The sequence below is a fragment of the Arachis stenosperma genome, chromosome 9, assembly GCF_014773155.1.
Source record: "Arachis stenosperma cultivar V10309 chromosome 9, arast.V10309.gnm1.PFL2, whole genome shotgun sequence".
Classification (NCBI taxonomy): Eukaryota; Viridiplantae; Streptophyta; class Magnoliopsida; order Fabales; family Fabaceae; genus Arachis; species Arachis stenosperma.
Genome location: NC_080385.1, coordinates 96,279,193 through 96,302,876, shown reverse-complemented (window position 1 = coordinate 96,302,876; position 23,684 = coordinate 96,279,193). Strand labels below are relative to the sequence as shown.

At 37.9% G+C, this 23,684-nt stretch overlaps 1 protein-coding gene across 1 annotated transcript; it reads right to left on the bottom strand.

Annotated features, from left to right (window-relative positions):
- Nucleotides 1–18,052: 18,052 nt before the first annotated feature.
- On the bottom strand, nucleotides 18,053–18,954 carry LOC130949757 (uncharacterized). Its single transcript, XM_057878396.1, has 2 exons — nucleotides 18,570–18,954; nucleotides 18,053–18,459 (listed from the first exon to the last, which is right to left on the bottom strand). Exons 1-2 carry the CDS (start codon nucleotides 18,952–18,954, stop codon nucleotides 18,053–18,055), a joined length of 792 nt encoding a protein of 263 aa, XP_057734379.1.
- Nucleotides 18,955–23,684: the final 4,730 nt, after the last annotated feature.

Below are 23,684 nucleotides of genomic sequence, written 5' to 3'. Positions count from 1 at the left end.
CACCTTGACACCAAGTCCTTTGCATCCTTGAAAATGCTTGGCCAGTAGAATCCACATTGGAACACCTTGGCTACTGTTCTTTCTACACTAAAATGGCCTCCATATGCATATCCATGACATTGCCAAAGCACCTCTTGTCCTTCCCCATGGGATAGACACCTCCTCAAGATCCCATCAGTACACCTTTTAAACAAATATAGCTCATCCCAGATATAGTATTTGGCATCTTTGATGAGCTTTCTCCTCATGTGTTTGTTGATGTTGGTTGGTAGTTCCCCAATGGCCTTGAAATTGGCTATGTCAGCAAACCAAGGGGTCTCTTGTATCATCATCAATTGCTCATTAGGGAAGCTTTCATTCATTGCAAGATGGTGTGCTCCTTCTTCTTTTCGTAGGATTCTTGAGAGGTGGTCAGCAACTTTGTTCTCTGTTTTACTCCTATCCTTAATTTCGATGTCAAACTCTTGGAGTAGCAGGATCCATCTTATTAGCCTTGGCTTGGACTCTTGTTTGGTAAGCAAGTATTTGAGTGTTGCATGATCAGTGAATACAATTACTTTAGAACCAATGAGATATGATCTAAATTTATCAAAAGCAAAGACAATGGCAAGTAATTCCTTCTCTGTAGTGGTGTAGTTCCTTTGATTCTCATTAAGGACCTTACTGGCATAATAAATGACATGCACCAATTTATCCTTTCTCTGTCCTAAAACAGCACCCAAAGCAAAATCTGATGCATCACACATCAACTCAAAGGGTAGATCCCAACATGGTGGTGCTATGATAGGTGCAGAGGAAAGTTTGTTCTTAAGCTGCTCAAAAGCTAACATGCATTCATTATAAAAAACAAAAGGCACATTAGAGACAAGTAGGTTGCTCAATGGCTTGGCAACCTTAGAGAAGTATCTAATAAACCTCCTATAGAAACCAGCATGTCCCAAAAAACTTCTAATTGCTTTGACATTGCAAGGTGGGGGTAACTTTTTAATCACCTCTACTTTTGCCCTGTCCACTTCTATGCCCTTTTTGAGATTTTATGACCAAGGACCACTCCTTCTGTAACCATGAAATGGCATTTTTCCCAATTTAAAACAAGGTTGGTCTCTTGGCATCTCTTTAGCACCAAGGCTAACTGATGCAAGCAATCAGAATATGTGTTACCAAATTGATGAGCGGATAATTTATACGCTTTTTGGCATTGTTTTTAGGTAGTTTTTAGTAAGTTCAAGCTACTTTTAGGGATGTTTTTATTAGTTTTTATGTTAAATTCACATTTCTGGACTTTACTATGAGTTTGTGTGTTTTTCTGTGATTTCAGGTAATTTCTAGCTGAAATTGAGGGACTTGAGCAAAACTCTGAAAAAGGCTGACAAAAGGACTGCTGATGCTGTTGGAATCTGACCTCCCTGCACTCGAAATGAATTTTCTGGAGCTACAGAATTCCAAATGGCGCGCTCTTAACAGCGTTGGAAAGTAGACATCCAGAGCTTTCCAGCAATATATAATAGTCCATACTTTATTCGGAAATTGACGACGTAACTTGGCGTTGAATGCCAAGTTCATGCTGCTGTCTGGAGTTAAACGCCAGAAAAACGTCATGATCCGGAGTTGAACGCCCAAAACACGTCATAACTTGGAGTTCAACTCCAAGAAAAGTCTCAGCTCGTGGATAGATCAAGCTCAGCCCAAACATACACCAAGTGGGCCCCGGAAGTGGATTTATGCATCAATTACTTACTCATGTAAACCCTAGTAGCTAGTCTAGTAAAAATAGGATAATTTACTATTGTATTAGACATCTTTGGTCTCAGTTTTGTTTTATCCTTCATCTTAGGAGACTATTGATCACGTTTTGGGGGCTGGCCATTCAGCCATGCCTGAACCTTTTACTTATGTATTTTTAACGGTGGAATTTCTGCACACCATAGATTAAGGGTGTGGAGCTCTGCTGTACCTCAAGTTTCAATACAATTATTATTACTTTCTATTCAATTCTCTTTTATTCTTATTCCAAGATATTCGTTGCACAATACTTTGATGAATGTGATGATCCGTGACACTCATCATCATTCTCACCTATGAACGCTGGTGGACGAAATTGTGATCACATCAATGTAGTATTCTTTGTTGTTGTATGGAATCATTATTATGGCACCTATGTGTGGACACAACTCCGTTCAACTAACCAGCAAGTGTACTGGGTCATCCAAGTAATACCTTACGTGAGTAAGGGTCGATTCCACAGAGATTGTTGGTATGAAGCAAGCTATGGTCATCTTGTAAATCCCAGTCAGGAGGATAAAATTATGGAATTTAGAAAATCAAATATTATTAATAAAAATAAATAGAAAATAAAATAGGATAGAAATACTTATGTAAATCAATAGTGGGAATTTCAGATAGGCGTATGGAGATGCTAGAATCCTTTCGAATCTCTACTTTCTTATTGCTTTCATCCAATCCTTCTTATTCCTTTCCATGGCAAGCTGTATGTAGGGCATCACCAGTGTCAATGGCTACTTTTCATCCTCTCGGGAAAATGGTCCTATGCGCTGTCACTGCATGGCTAATCGTTTGGAGGTATCACCCTTGACAATGGCTACATCCCATCCTCTCAGTGAAAATGGTCCAAATGCTCTGTCACAGCACGGCTAATCATCTGTCGGTTCTCAATCAGGTTGGAATAGAATCCATTGATTCTTTTGCGTCTGTCACTAACGCCCAGCCTTCAGGAGTTTGAAGCTCGTCACAGTCATTCAATTCCGGAATCCTACTCAGAATACCACAGACAAGGTTAGACTTTCCGGATTCCCATGAATGCCGCCATCTATCTAGCTTATACCACGAAGATTCTGTTGGGGAATCTAAGAGATATGCGCCCGGCCTAAGGTAGAACGGAAGTGGTTGTCAGTCACGTGCGTTCATAGGAGAGAATGATGATGAGTGTCACAGATCATCACATTCATCAAGTTGAAGTGCAACGTATATCTTAGAATAAGAATAAAAGAGAATTGAATAAAAAGTAATAGTAATTGTATTGAAACTTGAGGTACAGCAGAGCTCCACACCCTTAATCTATGGTGTGCAGAAACTCCACTGTTGAAAATACATAAGTGAAAGGTCCAGGCATGGCCGAATGGCCAGCCCCCTAAAACGTGATCAATAGCCTCCTAAGATAAAGAATAAAACAAAACTGAGACCAAAGATGTCTAATACAATAGTAACTTATCCTATTTATACTAGACTAGCTACTAGGGTTTACATGAGTAAGTAATTGATGCATAAATCCACTTCCGGGGCCCACTTGGTGTATGTTTGGGCTGAGCTTGATCTATCCACGAGCTGAGGCTTCTCTTGGAGTCGAACGCCAAGTTATAACGTGTTTTAGGCGTTCAACTCCGGGCCGTGATGTGTTTCTGGCGTTTAACTCCAGACAGCAACATATAATTGGCGTTCAACGCCAATTTACGTCGTCAATTCCCGAATAAAGTATAGACTATTATATATTGCTGGAAAGCTCTGGATGTCTACTTTCCAACGTCGTTGAGAGCGCGCCATTTGGAGTTCTGTAGCTCCAGAAAATTCATTTTGAGTGTAGGGAGGTCAGATTCCAACAGCATCAGCAGTCCTTTTGTCAGCCTTTTTCAGAGTTTTGCTCAAGTCCCTCAATTTCAGCCAGAAATTACCTGAAATTACAGAAAAACACACAAACTCATAGCAAAATCCAGAAATGTAAATTTAACATAAAAACTAATGAAAACATCCCTAAAAGTAGCTTGAACTTACTAAAAACAATGCCAAAAAGCGTATAAATTATCCGCTCATCACAACACCAAACTTAAATTGTTGCTTGTCCCCAAGCAACTGAAAATCAATTAGGATAAAAAGAAGAGAATATACTGTAAATTTCAAAATATCAATGAATATTAATTATAATTAGATAAGCGGGACTTGTAGCTTTTTGCTTCTAAACAGTTTTAGCATCTCACTTTTTCCTTTGAAGTTTAGAATGATTGGCTTCTCTAGGAACTTAGAATTTCGGATAGTGTTATTGACTTTCCTAGTTAAGCATGTTGATTCTTGAACATAGCTACTTATGAGTCTTGGCCGTGGCCCTAAGCACTTTGTTTTCCAGTATTACCACCGGATACATAAATGCCACAGACACATGACTGGGTGAACCTTTTCAGATTGTGACTCAGCTTTGCTAGAGTCCCCAGTTAGAGGTGTCCAGAGCTCTTAAGCACACTCTTTTTGCTTTGGATCACGACTTTAACCACTCAGTCTCAAGCTTTTCACTTGGACCTTCATGCCACAAGCACATGGTTAGGGACAGCTTGATTTAGCCGCTTAGGCCTGGATTTTATTTCCTTGGGCCCTCCTATCCATTGATGCTCAAAGCCTTGGATCCTTTTTACCCTTGCCTTTTGGTTTTAAGGGCTATTGGCTTTTTCTGCTTGCTTTTTCTTTTTCTTTCCATTTTTTTTCGCCATTATTATTTTTTTTTGCAAGCTTTTTACTTTTCACTGCTTTTTCTTGCTTCAAGAATCAATTTTATGATTTTTCAGATCATCAATAACATTTCTCTTATTCATCATTCTTTCAAAAGCCAACAATTTTAACATTCATAAACAACAAGATCAAAAATATGTACTGTTCAAGCATTCATTCAGAAAACAAAAAGTATTGTCACCACATCAATATAATTAAATTAAATTCAAGGATAAATTCGAAATTTATGTACTTCTTGTTCTTTTGAATTAAAAACATTTTTTTTATTTAAGAGAGGTGAAGGATTTATAGATTTTATTCATAGCTTTAAGACATAGTTACTACATACTAATGATCATGAAGTAGAGACACAAAATATAGATAGACATGAAGCATAAAAACCGAAAAAGCAGAGAAAATAAGAACAAGGAATGAGTCCACCTGAGTAAGGGTGGCGCCTTCTTGAAGGTCCAATGGTGCTTTTTGAGCTCCTTTATGTCTCTTCCTTGCTTCTGTTGCATGATCCATAGTGATTTTGGTGTTCCTATCCTTAGTTGCTTCCAATAATTATGTGAAGGAACATGTATCCCCTGAGGTATCTCAGGAATTTCTTGAAGAGGAAATTTCTCATGCTCTCTTGATGTGCAGTCAAATGCTCTTCTATTGAGCTATGGACCCTTGAGATGAATCTCTCTATCTCCCATTACTCAGAGGTGGAAGCTTTTGTCTTTTCTTAGTTTCCTCTTCAGAGTCCTTTCAGATTCAGGATCAGCTTCAACAAGAATGCCTTTTTTCTTGTTCCTGCTCATATAAAAGAAAAGAAAACAAGAAAAGAAAAGGAATCCCCTATATTTGGGCAAAGAGGATCCTTATTATTAGTAGAGAAAGAAGGGGGTAGAAGAAGAATGGTAAAGGATAGAGGTAGTGATTTGAGATGAAGAAAGATGAAGAGAAGTGTTAGTAAATAAATAAATAAATAGAAGAAGAGGAGAGATAGAGAATTTCGAAAATAATTTTGAAAAAGAAGTTAATAATTTTGAAAATAAAAGATAAGATAGAATTAAAATTAAAACACTTAATTAATTAAAAAGAATTTTTGAAAAAAGAATGAGATATTTTCGAAAATTAGAGAGGGAAAAGTAGTTAGGTGGTTTTGAAAAAGATAAGAAACAAACAAAAAGTCAAATAGTTAGTTGAAAAAGATATTAAAATCAAATTTGAAAAGATAAGAAGATAAGAAGTTAGATAAGATATTTTGAAATCAAAATTTGAAAAAGATAAAATTTTGAAAAAGATATGATAAAAAGATAAGATAGATAAGATATGGTTGAAAAAGATTTAATTTTAAAATTAAAATTAATTACTTAACTAACAAGAAATTAAAAGATAAGATTCTAGAATTTAAAGATTGAACCTTTCTTAACAAGAAAGTAACAAACTTCAAATTTTTGAATCAATCACATTACTTGTTAGCTAATTTTCAAAAATATGATGTAAAAGATAAGAAAAAGATTTTCAAAAATATTTTAAAAAAAAATTTTTGAAAATTATATAAAAAAAATGAAAAAGATGTGATTTTTGAAAAAGATTTTGAAAATATAAGATTTTTAAAATTGAAAATTTGACTTGACTTGTAAGAAACAACTAATTTTTAAAATTTTTGACTAAGTCAACTCAAATTTTCGAAAATTAGGAGAAAAAAAAAGAAAAGATATTTTTTTATTTTTGAATTTTTTTATGATGAGAGAGAAAAACACAAAAATGACCCAAAACATGAAAATTTTGGATCAAAACACAAGATGCATGCAAGAACACTATGAATGTCAAGATGAACACCAAGAACACTTTGAAGATCATGATGAACATCAAGAACATGATTTTGAAAAAATTTTTATGCAAAGAAAACATGCAAGACACCAAACTTAGAAATCTTTAATGCATGGACTCTAACAAACGAAAAATGCACATGAAAAACAACAAACAACATAAAACAAGAAAACATCAAGATCAAACAAGAAGACTTACCAAGAACAACTTGAAGATCATGAAAAACATTATGAATGCATGGAATTTTTGAAAAAAAATGCAAGAAAAATTTTTAAAGCATGCAATTGACACCAAACTTAAAAATTGACTCAAGACTCGAACAAGAAACACAAAATATTTTTGGTTTTTTATGATTTTATGATTTTTTAGTATTTTTATTATTTTTTTTCGAAAATTATATTAAAAAAAACGAAAATAATAAAAAAATATTTTTGAAAGATTTTAGAAAACTTTTTGAAAAGAAAATTACCTAATCTGAGCAACAAGATGAACCGTCAGTTGTCCATACTCGAACAATCCCCGGCAACGGCGCCAAAAACTTGGTGGACAAAATTGTGATCACATCAATGTAGTATTCTTTGTTGTTGTATGGAATCATTATTATGGCACCTATGTGTGGACACAACTCCGTTCAACTAACCAGCAAGTGTACTGGGTCATCCAAGTAATACCTTACGTGAGTAAGGGTCGATTCCACAGAGATTGTTGGTATGAAGCAAGCTATGGTCATCTTGTAAATCCCAGTCAGGAGGATAAAATTATGGAATTTAGAAAATCAAATATTATTAATAAAAATAAATAGAAAATAAAATAGGATAGAAATACTTATGTAAATCAATAGTGGGAATTTCAGATAGGCGTATGGAGATGCTAGAATCCTTTCAAATCTCTACTTTCTTATTGCTTTCATCCAATCCTTCTTATTCCTTTCCATGGCAAGCTGTATGTAGGGCATCACCAGTGTCAATGGCTACTTTTCATCCTCTCGGGAAAATGGTCCTATGCGCTGTCACTGCATGGCTAATCGTCTGGAGGCATCACCCTTGACAATGGCTACATCCCATCCTCTCAGTGAAAATGGTCCAAATACTCTGTCACAGCACGGCTAATCATCTGTCGGTTCTCAATCAGGTTAGAATAGAATCCATTGATTCTTTTGCGTCTGTCACTAACGCCCAGCCTTCAGGAGTTTGAAGCTCGTCACAGTCATTCAATTCCGGAATCCTACTCAGAATACCACAGACAAGGTTAGACTTTCCGGATTCCCATGAATGCCGCCATCTATCTAGCTTATACCACGAAGATTCTGTTGGGGAATCTAAGAGATATGCGCCCGGCCTAAGGTAGAACGGAAGTGGTTGTCAGTCACGTGCGTTCATAGGAGAGAATGATGATGAGTGTCACAGATCATCACATTCATCAAGTTGAAGTGCAACGTATATCTTAGAATAAGAATAAAAGAGAATTGAATAAAAAGTAATAGTAATTGTATTGAAACTTGAGGTACAGCAGAGCTCCACACCCTTAATCTATGGTGTGCAGAAACTCCACTGTTGAAAATACATAAGTGAAAGGTCCAGGCATGGCCGAATGGCCAGCCCCCTAAAACGTGATCAATAGCCTCCTAAGATAAAGAATAAAACAAAACTGAGACCAAAGATGTCTAATACAATAGTAACTTATCCTATTTATATTAGACTAGCTACTAGGGTTTACATGAGTAAGTAATTGATGCATAAATCCACTTCCGGGACCCACTTGGTGTATGTTTGGGCTGAGCTTGATCTATCCACGAGCTGAGGCTTCTCTTGGAGTCGAACGCCAAGTTATAACGTGTTTTGGGCGTTCAACTCCGGGTCGTGATGTGTTTCTGGCGTTTAACTCCAAACAGCAACATATAATTGGCGTTCAACGCCAATTTACGTCGTCAATTCCCGAATAAAGTATAGACTATTATATATTGCTGGAAAGCTCTAGATGTCTACTTTCCAACGCCGTTGAGAGTGCGCCATTTGGAGTTCTGTAGCTCCAGAAAATTCATTTTGAGTGCAGGGAGGTCAGATTCCAACAGCATCAGCAGTCCTTTTGTCAGCCTTTTTCAGAGTTTTGCTCAAGTCCCTCAATTTCAGCCAGAAATTACCTGAAATTACAGAAAAACACACAAACTCATAGCAAAATCCAGAAATGTGAATTTAACATAAAAACTAATGAAAACATCCCTAAAAGTAGCTTGAACTTACTAAAAACAATGCCAAAAAGTGTATAAATTATCCGCTCATCAAACGTGCGTGATTGACAACCACTTCCGTTCTACCTTAGTCCGGGCGCATATCTCTTAGATTCCCCAACAGAATCTTCGTGGTATAAGTTAGATAGATGGCTGCATTCATGAGGATCCGGAAAGTCTAAACCTTGTCTATGGTATTCCGAGTAGGATTCTGGGATTGAATGACTGTGATGAGCTTCAAACTCCTGAAGGCTGGGCGTGATGACAAACGCAAAAGAATCAAGGGATTCTATTCCAACCTGATTGAGAACCGACAGATGATTAGCCGTGCCGTGACAGAGCATAGGACCATTTTTACTGAGAGGATGGGATGTAGCCATTGACAACGGTGATGCCCTACATACAGCTTGCCATGGAAAGGAGTAAGAAGGATTGGATGAATGTAATAAGAAAGTAGAAATCCAAGAGGAGCACAGCATCTCCATACGCCTATCTGAAAATCCCACTATTAATTTACATAAGTATTTCTATCCCTTTTTATTTTCTATTTATTATTAATTATTCGAAATCCATAAACCAATTTAATCTGCCTAAATGAGATTTACAAGGTGACCATAGCTTGCTTCATACTAACAATCTCTGTGGGATCGACCCTTACTCATGTAAGGTATTACTTGGATCACCCAGTACACTTGCTGGTTAAGTTGAACGAAGTTGTGAACCATGGTATTGGCATCATGTTTTTGGCGCCATTGCCGGGGAAAGAAAAAGCAATGAATTTTACAAAATACAATAACAAAAGAATCACAATTTCGTCCACCAAGTTTTTGGCGCCGTTGCCGGGGATTGTTCGAGTATGGACAACTGACGGTTCATCTTGTTGCTCAGATTAGGTAATTTTCTTTTCAAAAATATTTTTCAAAATTTTTCTTTTATTTTTCGTTTTTCCAAGCTATATTTTCAAAAAAATTAAATTTAATAAAAATCCAAAAAAATTAATAAATCATAAAAAACCAAAAATATTTTGTGTTTCTTGTTTGAGTCTTGAGTCAATTTTTAAGTTTGGTGTCAATTGCATGCTTTAAAAAATTTTTCTTGCATTTTTCGAAAATTCCATGCATTCATAGTGTTCTTCATGATCTTCAAGTTGTTCTTGATAAGTCCTCTTGTTTGATCTTGATGTTTTCTTGTTTTGTGTTGTTTGTTGTTTTTCATATGCATTTTTCGTTTGTTAGTATCCATGCATTAAAGATTTCTAAGTTTGGTGTCTTGCATGTTTTATTTGCATCAAAAAATTTTTCAAAATTATGTTCTTGGTGTTCATCATGATCTTCAAAGTGTTCTTGGTGTTCATCTTGACATTCATAGCATTCTTGCATGCATTCATTGCTTTGATCTAAAAATTTCATGCATTGAGTATTTTTGCTGTTTTTCTCTCTCATCTTTAAAAATTCAAAAATAAAAAAATATCTTTTCCTTATTTCCCTCCAAATTTTCGAAATTTTGGGTTGACTTGGTAAAAAATTTTTAAAATTAGTTGTTTCTTACAAGTCAAGTCAAAATTTCAAATTTTAAAAATCTTATCTTTTCAAAATCTTTTTCAAAAATCATATCTTTTTCATTTTTTTCAATTTTTCAAAAATTTCAAAAATCTTTTTCAAAATATTTTCAAAATCTTTTTCTTATCTTTATGTCATATTTTCAAAAATATGCTAACAATTAATGTGATTGATTCAAAAATTTGAAGTTTGTTACTTTCTTGTTAAGAAAGGTTCAATCTTTAAATTCTAGAATCTTATCTTGTAGTTTCTTGTTAGTTAAATCATTTTAAAAATTAAATCTTTTTCAAAATATCTTTTTATTAAAATTTTTATCTTATCTTTTTATCTTATCCTTCTCAAAATTTTATCTTTTTCAAAATTTGATTTCAAAATATCTTATCTAACTTCTTATCTTCTTATCTTTTTCAAATTTGATTTTAAAATCTTTTTCAATCAACTAACTAACTTTTTGTTTGTTTCTTATCTTTTTCAAAACCACCTAACTACTTTTCCCTCTCTAATTTTCGAAAATACCTCTTTCTTTTTCAAAATTTTTTTTAATTAATTAATTGTTTTAAATTTTAATTTCAATTACATCTTATCTTTAATTTTCGAAAATTACTAACCCCTTTTTCAAAACTATTTTCGAAATTTCCCCTTTCTTTTCTTATTCTATTTAATTATTTATTTACTAACGCTTCTCTTCACCTCCCCTATCGTTACTCTTTATACAGAATATTCATTTTTTCTTCATTCTTTCCCTCCTTTCTTTTTCTACTAACATAAAGGAATCTCTATACTGTGACATAGAAGATTCCTCTTCCTTTCTTGTTTTCTTCTCTTTCATATGAGCAGGAACAGGGAAAAAGGCACTCTTGTTGAAATTGATCCTGAACCTGAAAGGACTCTGAAAAGGAAATTAAGAGAAACTAAATTACAACAATCCAGAAACAACCTTTTAGAAACATTAGAACAAGAGAAGGAGATGGCAGCCGAAAATAATAATAATGCAAGGAGAATGCTTGGTGACTTCACAAAGCCAACATCCAAATTTGATGGAAGAAGCATCTCTATTCCTGCCATTGGAGCCAATAACTTTGAGCTGAAGCCTCAACTAGTTGCTTTAATGCAACAAAACTGCAAGTTTTATGGACTTCCATCTGAAGATCCTTATCAGTTTTTAACTGAGTTCTTGCAGATCTGTGAGACTGTAAAGATGAATGGAATTGATCCTGAAGTCTACAAACTCATGCTTTTCCCTTTTGCTGTAAGAGACAGAGCTAGAATATGGTTGGATTCACAACCTAAGGATAGCCTGGACTCCTGGGATAAGCTGGTCACTGCCTTCTTGGATAAATTCTTTCCTCCTCAAAAGCTGAGCAAGCTGAGAGTGGATGTTCAAACCTTCAAACAAAAAGATGGTGAATCCCTCTATGAAGCTTGGGAAAGATACAAGCAGCTGACCAAAAGATATCCATCTGACATGTTTTCAGAATAGACCATATTAGATATATTCTATTATGGTCTCTCTGAATTTTCGAAAATGTCATTGGACCATTCTGCAGGTGGATCTATTCACCTAAAGAAAACGCCTGAAGAGGCTCAAGAACTCATTGATATGGTTGCAAACAACCAATTTATGTACACTTCTGAGAGGAATTCCATGAATAATGGGATACCTCAGAAGAAAGGAGTTCTTGAAATTGATGCTCTGAATGCCATATTGGCTCAGAACAAAGTGTTGACTCAACAGGTCAACATGATCTCTCAAAATCTGAATGGATGGCAACATGCATCCAACAGTACTAGAGAGGCAGCTTCTGAAGAAGCTTAGGATCCTGCCATGGCAGAGGTTAATTACATGGGTGAACCTTATGGAAACACCTATAACTCATCATGGAGAAATTATCCAAATTTCTCATGGAAGGATCAACAAAAGCCTCAAAAAGGCTTTAACAATGGTGGACGCAATAGGCTGAGCAATAACAAGCCTTCTCTATCATCTTCTCAGCAACAGACAGAGAATTCTGAACAAAACACTTCTAATTTAGCCAATCTAGTCTCTGATCTGTCAAAGGCCACTTTCAGTTTCATGAGTGAAACAAGATCCTCCATCAGAAACCTGGAGGCACAAGTGGGCCAGCTGAGTAAGAAAGTCATTGAAACTCCTCCCAGTATTCTCCCAAGCAATACAGAAGAGAATCCAAAAGGAGAGTGCAAGGCCATTGATATAATCAATATGGCCGAATGCACACGGGAGGAGGAGGGCGAAAATCCTAGTGAGGAAGACCTCCTGGGACGTCCCTCAAGCAAGAAGGAGTTTCCTATTAAGGATCCACAGGAATCTGAGGCTCATATAGAGACCATAGAGATTCCATTAAATCTCTTTCTGCCATTCATGAGCTCTGAAGACTATTCTTCCTCTGAAGAGGATGAAGATGTAACTGGAGAGCAAGTTGTTCAATATTTAGGAGCTATCATGAAGCTGAATGCCAAGTTGTTTGGTAATGAGACTTGGGAAAGTGAACCTCCCTTGCTCATTGGTGAACTAGACACCTGGATTCAGAAAATTTTACCTCAAAAGAAACAAGATCCTAGCAAGTTTTTGATACCTTGTACCATAGGCACCATGACCTTTGCAAAAGCTCTGTGTGATCTGGGGTCAGGGATAAATCTTATGCCACTCTCTGTAATGGAGAAGCTGGGGATCATTAAGGTACAACCTACCTTGTTCTCATTACAATTGGCAGACAAGTCATTGAGACAAGCTTATGAAATAGTGGAGGACGTGTTAGTAAAGGTTGAAGGCCTTTACATCCCTGCTGATTTCATAATCTTAGACACTAGGAAGGAAGAGGATGATTGCATCATCCTTGGAAGACCTTTCCTAGCCACAGCAGGAGCTGTGATAGATGTCAACAGAGGTGAATTAGTCCTTCAATTGAATGGGGACTACCTTGTGTTTAAGGCACATGGCCATCCCTCTATGACAAAAGAGAGTAAGCATGAAGAGCTTCTCTTAGTTCAGAGTCAAGAAGAGCCCCCACAGTCAAACTCTAAGTTTGGTGTTGGGAGGCCACAACCAAACTCTAAGTTTGGTGTTAAGACCCCATATCCAAACTCTAAGTTTGGTGTTGGGACTATACAACATTGACCTGATCACCTTGTGGCTCCATGAGAGCCACTGTCAAGCTATTGACATTAAAGAAGCACTTGTTGGGAGGCAACCCAATTTTATTTATCTAATTTTTATTTTATTTTATTGTTATTTTGTGTTTTATTAGGTACATGATCATGAGGAGTCACGAAAAAATCATAAAAATTAAAAACAGAATCAAAAACAACAGAAGAAAAAATTCACACCCTAGAGGAAGCACAGGCTGGCGTTCAACGCCAGTAAGATGCATCTGGCCGGCGTTCAACGCCAGAACAGAGCATCATTCTGGCGCTGAACGCCAGAAACAAGCAACATTCTGGCGCTGAACGCTAGGAATGTGCCTAGAGAAGAAAAGCTGGCGCTGAACGCCAGTAACAAGCATGAAACTGGCGTTCAACGCCAGAAACATGCTTTACATGGGCGTTGAACGCCCAGAATGTGCACCACACAGCGTTTAAACGCCAGAATGGTGTGCAAAGGCATTTTACATGCCTATTTGGTGCAGGGATGGAATTCCTTGACACCTCAGGATCTGTGGACCCCACAGGATCACCTCAGGATCTGTGAACCTCACAGGATCCCCATCTACCTCGCCCCCTCTCTCTCCATTCATGGTCATCCCTTCTGTTTTTCATTCACCACCTACATTTATCCACTCTTCCCCATACACCCCACCTACCTTTACAATTCAACTTCTCTTTCCCACCCAATCCCACCCATATAGCCGAATCCATCTCCCCTCACTCTCCTCCATTTTCTTCTTCTTCTTCTTCTTCTCTTCTTACTCCTCTTGCTCGAGGGCGAGCAATATTTTAAGTTTGGTGTGGTAAAAGCATAGCTTTTTTGCTTTTCCATTACCATTAATGGCACCTAAGGCCAGAGAAACCTCAAAGGGAAGACAAAAGCTTCCACCTCTGAGTCATAGGAGATGGAAAGACTCATGTAAAGGGTTTATAGCTCAGTGGTAGAACATGTGGCTGCAAATCAAGAGATCCCTGAGATACCTCAGGGGATAAGTTGTCCTCCACACAAATATTGGAAGCAACTAAGGGTAGAAACACCAAAATTACTAGGAATCATTCAACAGAAGCAAGGAAGAGACATAGAGGAGCTCAAAGAGCACCATTGGACCTTCAAGAAGGCGCCACCCTCACTCAGGTGGATTCATTCCTTGTTCTTATTTCTTTCTGCTTTTCGGTTTTTATGCTGTGTTTATCTATGTTTTGTGTCTTTACTTCATGATCATTAGTATGTAACCATGTCTTAAAGTTATGAATAATTCCATGAATCCTTCACCTCTCTTAAATGAAAAATGTTTTAATTCAAAAGAACAAGAAGTACATGAATTTCGAATTTATCCTTGAATTTAATTTAATTATATTGATGTGGTGACAATACTTTTTGTCTTCTGAATGAATGCTTGAACAGTGCATATTTTTGATCTTGTTGTTTATGAATGTTAAAACTGTTGGCTCTTGAAAGAATGATGAACAAAGAGAAATGTTATTGATGATCTGAAAAATCATGAAATTAATTCTTGAAGCAAGAAAAAGCAGTGAAAAGTAAAAAGCTTGCGAAAAAAAATGGCGAAAAAATTAGAAAGAAAAAGAAAAAGCAAGCAGAAAAAGCCAATAGCCCTTAAAATCAAAAGGCAAGGGTAAAAAGGATCCAAGGCTTTGAGCATCAATGGATAGGAGGGCCCAAGGAAATAAAATCCAGGCCTAAGCGGCTAAATCAAGCTGTCCCTAACCATGTGCTTGTGTCATGAAGGTCCAAGTGAAAAGCTTGAGACTGAGTGGTTAAAGTCGTGATCCAAAGCAAAAAGAGTGTGCTTAAGAGCTCTGGACACCTCTAACTGGGGACTCTAGCAAAGCTAAGTCACAATCTGAAAAGGTTCACCCAGTTATGTGTCTGTGGCATTTATGTATCCGGTGGTAATACTGGAAAACAAAATGCTTAGGGCCACGGCCAAGACTCATAAGTAGCTGTGTTCAAGAATCAACATGCTTAACTAGGAGAATCAATAACACTATCCAAAATTCTAAGTTCCTAGAGAAGCCAATCATTCTAAACTTCAAAGGAAAAAGTGAGATGCCAAAACTGTTCAGAAGCAAAAAACTACAAAGTCCCATTCATCTAATTATAATTAATATTCATTGGTATTCTGGAATTTATAGTATATTCTCTTCTTTTTATCCTATTTGATTTTCAGTTGCTTGGGGACAAGCAACAATTTAAGTTTGGTGTTGTGATGAGCGGATAATTTATACGCTTTTTGGCATTGTTTTTAGGTAGTTTTTATTAAGTTCAAGCTACTTTTAGGGATGTTTTCATTAGTTTTTATGTTAAATTCACATTTCTGGACTTTACTATGAGTTTGTGTGTTTTTCTGTGATTTCAGGTAATTTCTGGCTGAAATTGAGGGACTTGAGCAAAACTCTGAAAATGGCTGACAAAAGGACTGCTGATGCTGTTGGAATCTGACCTCCCTGCACTCGAAATAAATTTTCTGGAGCTACAAACCTCCAAATGGCGCGCTCTCAATGGCGAAGGAAAGTAGACATCCAGAGCTTTCCAGCAATATATAATAGTCCATACTTTATTCGGAAATTGACGACGTAACTTGGCGTTAAACGCCAAATTCATGCTGCTGTCTGGAGTTAAACGCCAGAAAAACGTCATGATCCGGAGTTGAACGCCCAAAACACGTCATAACTTGGAGTTCAACTCCAAGAAAAGCCTCAGCTCGTGGATAGATCAAGCTCAGCCCAAACATACACCAAGTGGGCCCCGGAAGTGGATTTATGCATCAATTACTTACTCATGTAAACCCTAGTAGCTAGTCTAGTATAAATAGGATAGTTTACTATTGTATTAGACATCTTTGGTCTCAGTTTTGTTTTATCCTTCATCTTAGGAGACTATTGATCACGTTTTGGGGGCTGGCCATTCGGCCATGCCTAAACCTTTTACTTATGTATTTTTAACGGTGGAGTTTCTGCACACCATAGATTAAGGGTGTGGAGCTCTGCTGTACCTCAAGTTTCAATACAATTATTATTACTTTCTATTCAATTCTCTTTTATTCTTATTCCAAGATATTCGTTACACAACACTTTGATGAATGTGATGATCCGTGACACTCATCATCATTCTCACCTATGAACGCGCGTGATTGACAACCACTTCCGTTCTACCTTAGGCCGGGCGCATATCTCTTAGATTCCCCAACAGAATCTTCGTGGTATAAGTTAGATAGATGGCGGCATTCATGAGGATCCAGAAAGTCTAAACCTTGTCTATGGTATTCCGAGTAGGATTCTGGGATTGAATGACTGTGACGAGCTTCAAACTCCTGAAGGCTGGGCGTGATGACAAACGTAAAAGAATCAAGGGATTCTATTCCAACCTGATTGAGAACCGACAGATGATTAGCCGTGCCGTGACAGAGCATAGGACCATTTTCACTGAGAGGATGGGATGTAGCCATTGACAACGGTGATGCCCTACATACAGCTTGCCATGGAAAGGAGTAAGAAGGATTAGATGAATGTAATAAGAAAGTAGAGATCCAAGAGGAGCACAGCATCTCCATACGCCTATCTGAAAATCCCACTATTAATTTACATAAGTATTTCTATCCCTTTTTATTTTCTATTTATTATTAATTATTCGAAATCCATAAACCAATTTAATCTGCCTAACTGAGATTTACAAGGTGACCAAAGCTTGCTTCATACCAACAATCTCTGTGGGATCGACCCTTACTCACGTAAGATATTACTTGGATGACCCAGTACACTTGCTGGTTAAGTTGAACGAAGTTGTGAACCATGGTATTGGCATCATGTTTTTGGCGCCATTGCCGGGGAAAGAAAAAGCAATGAATTTTACAAAATACAATAACAAAAGAATCACAATTTCGTCCACCACAAATACAAAGAAGTCATCCATAAACACCTCAATAAACATTTCAATCATGTCTGAAAATATGGAGAGCATGCACCTTTGGAATGTTGCAGGTGCATTGCACAATCCAAAGGGCATCCTCCTGTAAGCAAAGACACCATATGAACAGGTAAATGAAGTTTTCTCCTAGTCCTTTGGGTCTACAACTATTTGGTTGTAACCCAAATAACCGTCAAGAAAGTAGTACTATTCATGTCCAGCCAGCCTCTCAAGCATTTGGTCCATGAATGGTAGGTGGAAGTGGTCCTTCCGGGTGGCTTCATTGAGCTTCCTGTAGTCTATGCACATGCGCCAACCAGTCACTGTTCTTGTTGGTATAAGCTCATTCTTCTCATTTGGTACAACAGTGACTCCTCCTTTCTTTGGAACTACTTGTACTTGGCTCACCCAAGGGCTGTCTGAGATGGGATAGATCACCCCAGCTTGTCACAACTTCAACACTTCCTTCTGGACTACTTCATTCATAGTTGGATTCAGCCTTCTTTGTTGTTGCCTTGAGGGCTTAGCACCCTCCTCAAGTAGGATCTTGTGCATACACATTGAAGGGCTGATCCCCTTTAAGTTTGTGAGTGTCCAGCATATAGCATCCTTGTGTTGTTTCAGCACTTGGATGAGCTCCTCTTCTTGCTCCTTACTCAAGCTTGAGTTGATGATCACTGAGTAGGTGCTGTTGTCACCTAGATAGGCATATTTCAAGCTTGGAGGTAGGGTTTTTAGCTCTAGTTTTGGTGCCTCTTCTCCATTGTTGTCTTTGTGGTTTGTCATGATTGAACTTTCCATGGTTCCTTGTGGTGGTTCTTCACGTGGTGCTTGTTGCTCCAATTCCATACTTCCTTCATATTACTCTTCTTCCAAAACTCCTTGGACTATTTGTTCTATGGTGTCCACCATCATGCATTCTTCTATTGCTTCCTTGGAATAACTCATTTCCTTGAAGACATTGAAGACCATCTTTTCCTCATGTAATCTCAAGATTAGTTCTCCTTTTTGTACATCGATGATGGCTCCAACAGTAGCTAGGAATGGCCTTCCTAGGATAATTGAAGTGTTTGCCTCTTCTTCCATATCCAGCACAACAAAATCAGCTGAGAAGATGAATTCTCCCACTTTCACTAATAAATCTTCCACCACTCCATGTGGAAACTTGAATGTCCTATCAGCTAGTTGGAGTGCCATTCTTGTTGGTTTGGCTTCCTCAATTCTCATCCTTCTCATCATGTTCAAGGACATGAGATTGATGCTAGCCCCTAAGTCACATAAGGCCTTTTCAATAGTGATATCCCCTATGATGCATGGATTTGGAAACTCCTTGGGTCCTTCATTTTCTGGGGGAGTTTCTTTTGTATGATGGCATTACACTCCTCAGTGAGGATTACAGTCTCCTTTTCTCCCCAGTTTCTTTTTCTTGTCATGAGCTCCTTCAGGAACTTTGCGTAGAGGGGCATTTGCTCCAGTGCTTCAGAAAATGGTATGTTGATTTGGAGCTTTTTAAAGATTTTCAAAAATCTAAAAAACTGGCTGTCATTCCCATCCTTCCTTAGCCTTTGTGGGTATAGTACCTTTGGCACATAAGGCTTCAAGATTGGCTTTGGTGAAGATGGACTAGGGGTCTCTTCTTTCTTCCTATTTTTAGGCTTTTCTGTAGCTTTTTCTTTGTGGTTCTCCTGGTTTGGGGTGGCCTCTTCTACAACTTTTTCACTTCTAAGTGTAATGGCCTTGCACTCCCCTCTTGGGTTGGCCATGGTGTCTGATAAACCCTTATTTTATGATTCATCTTGTGCTTAAATTGAGTGTTTTTATCAAATCTTCACCCACTTGTTCATGTAAATTGCATGGTTTTACTATTCCTTCCTTATTTTATGATTTATGCGAAAACATGTTTCCTATGCTTTAAAAATATTAAATTTAATTATCCTTTATTACCATTCGATGTCGTGATTTGTGTGTTGAGTACTTTCAGGTTTTATAGGGCAGGAATGACTTAAAGGATGGAAAGAAAACATACAAAAATGGAAGAAAAGCACAAAATGGAGTTTTTAAACAAGTTGGCAGCGACGCATTCGCGTGGACGACGCGAACGCGTGCTTTGCGAAAAGTGGCATCTACGCGAACACGTGCATGGCGCGAACGCATGGCTCATGCAAAACACAACTGATGCGGTCGCATGAATGACGTGACCGCGAGGAAGAGCAAAACTCCAGATGACACGATCGTGTGACTGATGAGCGGATAATTTATACGCTTTTTGGCATTGTTTTCAGTATGTTTTAGTTAGTTTCTGTTATATTTTTTATTAGTTTTTAGTTAAAATTCACTTTTCTGGACTTACTATGAGTTTGTGTGTTTTTCTATGATTTCAGGTATTTTCTGGTTGAAATTGAGGGACCTGAGCAAAAATCTGATTCAGAGGCTGAAAAGAACTGCAGATGTTGTTGGATTCTGACCTCCCTGCACTCGAAGTGGATTTTCTGGAGCTACAGAAGCCAAATTGGTGCGCTATCAATTGCGTTGGAAAGTAGACATCTTGGGCTTTCCAGCAATGTATAATAGTCCATACTTTGCTCGAGATTTGATGGCCCAAACCGGCGTTCCAAATCAGCTCAAAACTACCCAGCGTTAAACGCCGGAACTGGCACAAGAATGGGAGTTAAACGCCCAAACTGGCACAAAAGCTGGCGTTTAACTCCAAGAAAAGTCCCTACACATGAAAACTTCAATTCTCAGCCCAAGCACACACCAAGTGGGCCCGGAAGTGGATTTTTATGTCATTTACTCATCTTTGTAAACCCTAGGCTACTAGTTCTCTACAAATAGGACCTTTTACTATTGTATTTTTATCTTTGGATCATTTTTAGATCTTAGGATCATCTTTGGACGCCTAGTTCTTAGATCATTGGGAGGCTGGCCATTCGGCCATGCCTAGACCTTGTTCTTATGTATTTCCAACGGTGAAGTTTCTACACACCATAGATTAAGGTGTGGAGCTCTGCTGTACCTCGAGTATTAATATAATTACTATTGTTCTTCTATTCAATTCAGCTTATTCTTGTTCTAAGATATTCATTCGCACCCAAGAACATGATGAATGTGATGATTATGTGACGCTCATCATCATTCTCACTTATGAACGCGTGCCTGACAACCACCTCCGTTCTACAAGCAAACAAGGCTTGAATGTTTATCTCTTGGATTCCTTAATCGGAATCTTCGTGGTATAAGCTAGAATTGATGGCGGCATTCAAGAGAATCTGGAAGGTCTAAACCTTGTCTGTGGTATTCTGAGTAGGATTCAAGGATTGAATGATTGTGACGAGCTTCAAACTCCTGAAGGCTGGGCGTTAGTGACAGACGCAAAAGAATCAATGGATTCTATTCCAACCTGATTGAGAACCGACAGATGATTAGCTGTGCCGTGACAGGCTGCGTTGAACATTTTCACTAAGAGGATGGGACTGTAGCCACTGACAATGGTGATGCCCAACATACAGCTTGCTATGGAAAGGAGTAAGAAGGATTGGATGAAGACAGTAGGAAAGCAGAGAGATGGAAGGGACAAAGCATCTCCATACGCTTATCTGAAATTCTCACCAATGAATTACATAAGTATCTCTATCCTTATTCTATGCGTTATTCATAAATCATCTATAACCATTTGAATCTGCCTGACTGAGATTTACAAGATGACCATAGCTTGCTTCATACCAACAATCTCCGTGGGATCGACCCTTACTCGCGTAAGGTTTATTACTTGGACGACCCGGTGCACTTGCTGGTTAGTTGTGCGAAGTTGTGATAAAGAGTTGAGATTGCAATTGAGCGTACCATGTTGATGGCGCCATTGATGATCACAATTTCGTGCACCAAGTTTTTGGCGCCGTTGCCGGGGATTGTCGAGTTTGGACAACTGACGGTTTATCTTGTTGCTTAGATTAGGTATTTTTTTTCAGAGTTCTTAAGAATGAATTCTAGTGTTTCAAGGTGATGTTCTTAACATCACCAAAGCTGATTGATCCTCATCAACTTAGCTCTTGACTGCAATGTCCTGCTGAAGCTTGGCTAGCCATGTCTAATTCCTTTAGACTGAAGCTTTAGACTAACATTGCATGATTCCTGGAATTCTGGTGCACGAAATTGCAATAACACTTTTGCAATCCCGCACAACTAACCAGCAATTGCACTGGGTCGTCCAAGTAATACCTTGCGTGAGCAAGGGTCGATCCCACGGAGATTGTCGGCTTGAATCAAGCTATGGTTATCTTGTAAATCTTAGTCAGGATATCAGAAATTATCAGGATTGATTGTGAAAAGCAAAAGAACATGAAATGGTTACTTGTTTTGCAGTAATGGAGAATAGGTTGAGGTTTGGAGATGCTCCATCTTCTGAATCTCTGCTTTCCTGCTGTCTCCTTCTTCAGTCACGCAAGTCTCCTTCCATGGCAAGCTGTGTGTAGGGTTTCACCATTGTTAGTGGCTACCTCCCATCCTCTCATTGGAACGATTCCTAATGCCCTGTCACGGCATGGCATTCCATCTGTCGGTTCTCAATCAGACCGGAGTAGAATCCAGTGATTCTTTTGGCGTCTGTCACTAACGCCCCGCCTTCAGGAGATTGAAGCACGTCACAGTCATTCAGTCATAGAATCCTACTCAGAATACCACAGACAAGGTTTAGACCTTCCGGATTCTCTTGAATGCCGCCATCAGCCTAGCTTATACCACGAAGATTCCGATTAAAGAATCCAAGAGATAACTACTTAATCTAAGGTAGAACGGAGGTGGTTGTCAGTCACACGTTCATGGTTGAGAATGATGATGATTGTCACGGATCATCACATTCATCCGGATTAAGAACAAGTATTATCTTGGAATGGAAGCAAGCATGATTGAATGAGAAACAGTAGTAATTGCATTAATCCATCAAGACACAGCAGAGCTCCTCACCCCCAACCATGGGGTTTAGAGACTCATGCTGTGGAAGAAAACGTGTACAATGTCATAAGGTAATCAAAAGGTCGCATCCGGTACTGATTACAAAGTCAAAAGGTCCTATAAGTAGTAAACTAGTATCCTAAGGTTTACAGAATTGAGTAAATGACAGAAAAATCCACTTCCGGGCCCACTTGGTGTGTGCTTGGGCTGAGCAATGAAGGAATTTCGTGTAGAGACCTTTTCTGGAGTTAAACGCCAGCTTTCATGCCAGTCTGGGCGTTTAACTCCAAATTTTATGCCAGTTCCGGCGTTTAACGCTGGAATTTCTGTAGGTGACTTTGAGCGCCGGTTTGGGCCATCAAATATTGGGCAAAGTATGGACTATTATATATTGCTGAAAAGCCCTGGATGTCTACTTTCCAATGCCGTTGAGAGCGCGCCAATTGGGCTTCTGTAGCTCCAGAAAATCCACTTCGAGTGCAGGGAGGTCAGAATCCAACAGCATCTGCAGTCCTTTTCAGTCTCTGGATCAGATTTTTGCTCAGGACCCTCAATTTCAGCCAGAAAATACCTGAAATCACAGAAAAACACACAAAATCATAGTAAAGTCCAGAAAAGTGAATTTTAATTAAAAACTAATAAAAATATACTAAAAACTAACTAAAAGATGCTAAAAACATACTAAAAACAATGCCAAAAAGTGTACAAATTATCCGCTCATCACAACACCAAACTTAAATTGTTGCTTGTCCCCAAGCAACTGAAAATCAAAATAGGATAAAAAAAAGAGAATATACTATAGATTCCAAAATATCAAAGAAACATAGTTCCAATTAGATGAGCGGGACTAGTAGCTTTTTGCCTCCGAACAGTTTTGGCATCTCACTCAATCCTTTGAAGTTCAGAATGATTGGCATCTATGAGAACTCAGAACTCAGATAATGTTATTGATTCTCCTAGTTAAGTATAATGATTCTTGAACATAGCTAATATATGAGTCTTGGCTGTGGCCCAAAGCACTCTGTCTTCCAGTATTACCACCAGATACACACATGCCACAGACACATAATTGGGTGAACCTTTTCAGATTGTGACTCAGCTTTGCTAAAGTCCCCAATTAGAGGTGTCCAGGGTTCTTAAGCACACTCTTGTTGCCTTGGATCACAACTCTATTTCTTTTCTTTTTCTTTTTCTTTTCTCTCTTTTTTTTTTTCGAAATTTTTTTTTGTATTCACTGCTTTTTCTTGCTTCAAGAATCAATTTGATGATTTTTCAGATCCTCAATAACAGTTCTCTTTCTCCTCATTCTTTCAAGAGCCAACAAATTTAACATTCTTAAAAACAACAAATTCAAGAGACATATGCACTATTCAAGCATTCATTCAGAAAACAAAAAGTATTGTCACCACATCAAACTAATTCAACTAGTTTCAGAGATAAATTTTGAAACCCTGTACTTCTTGTTCTTTTGTGATTAAAGCATTTTTCTTTTAAGAGAGGTGATGGATTCATAGGACATTCATAACTTTAAGGCATAAATTTA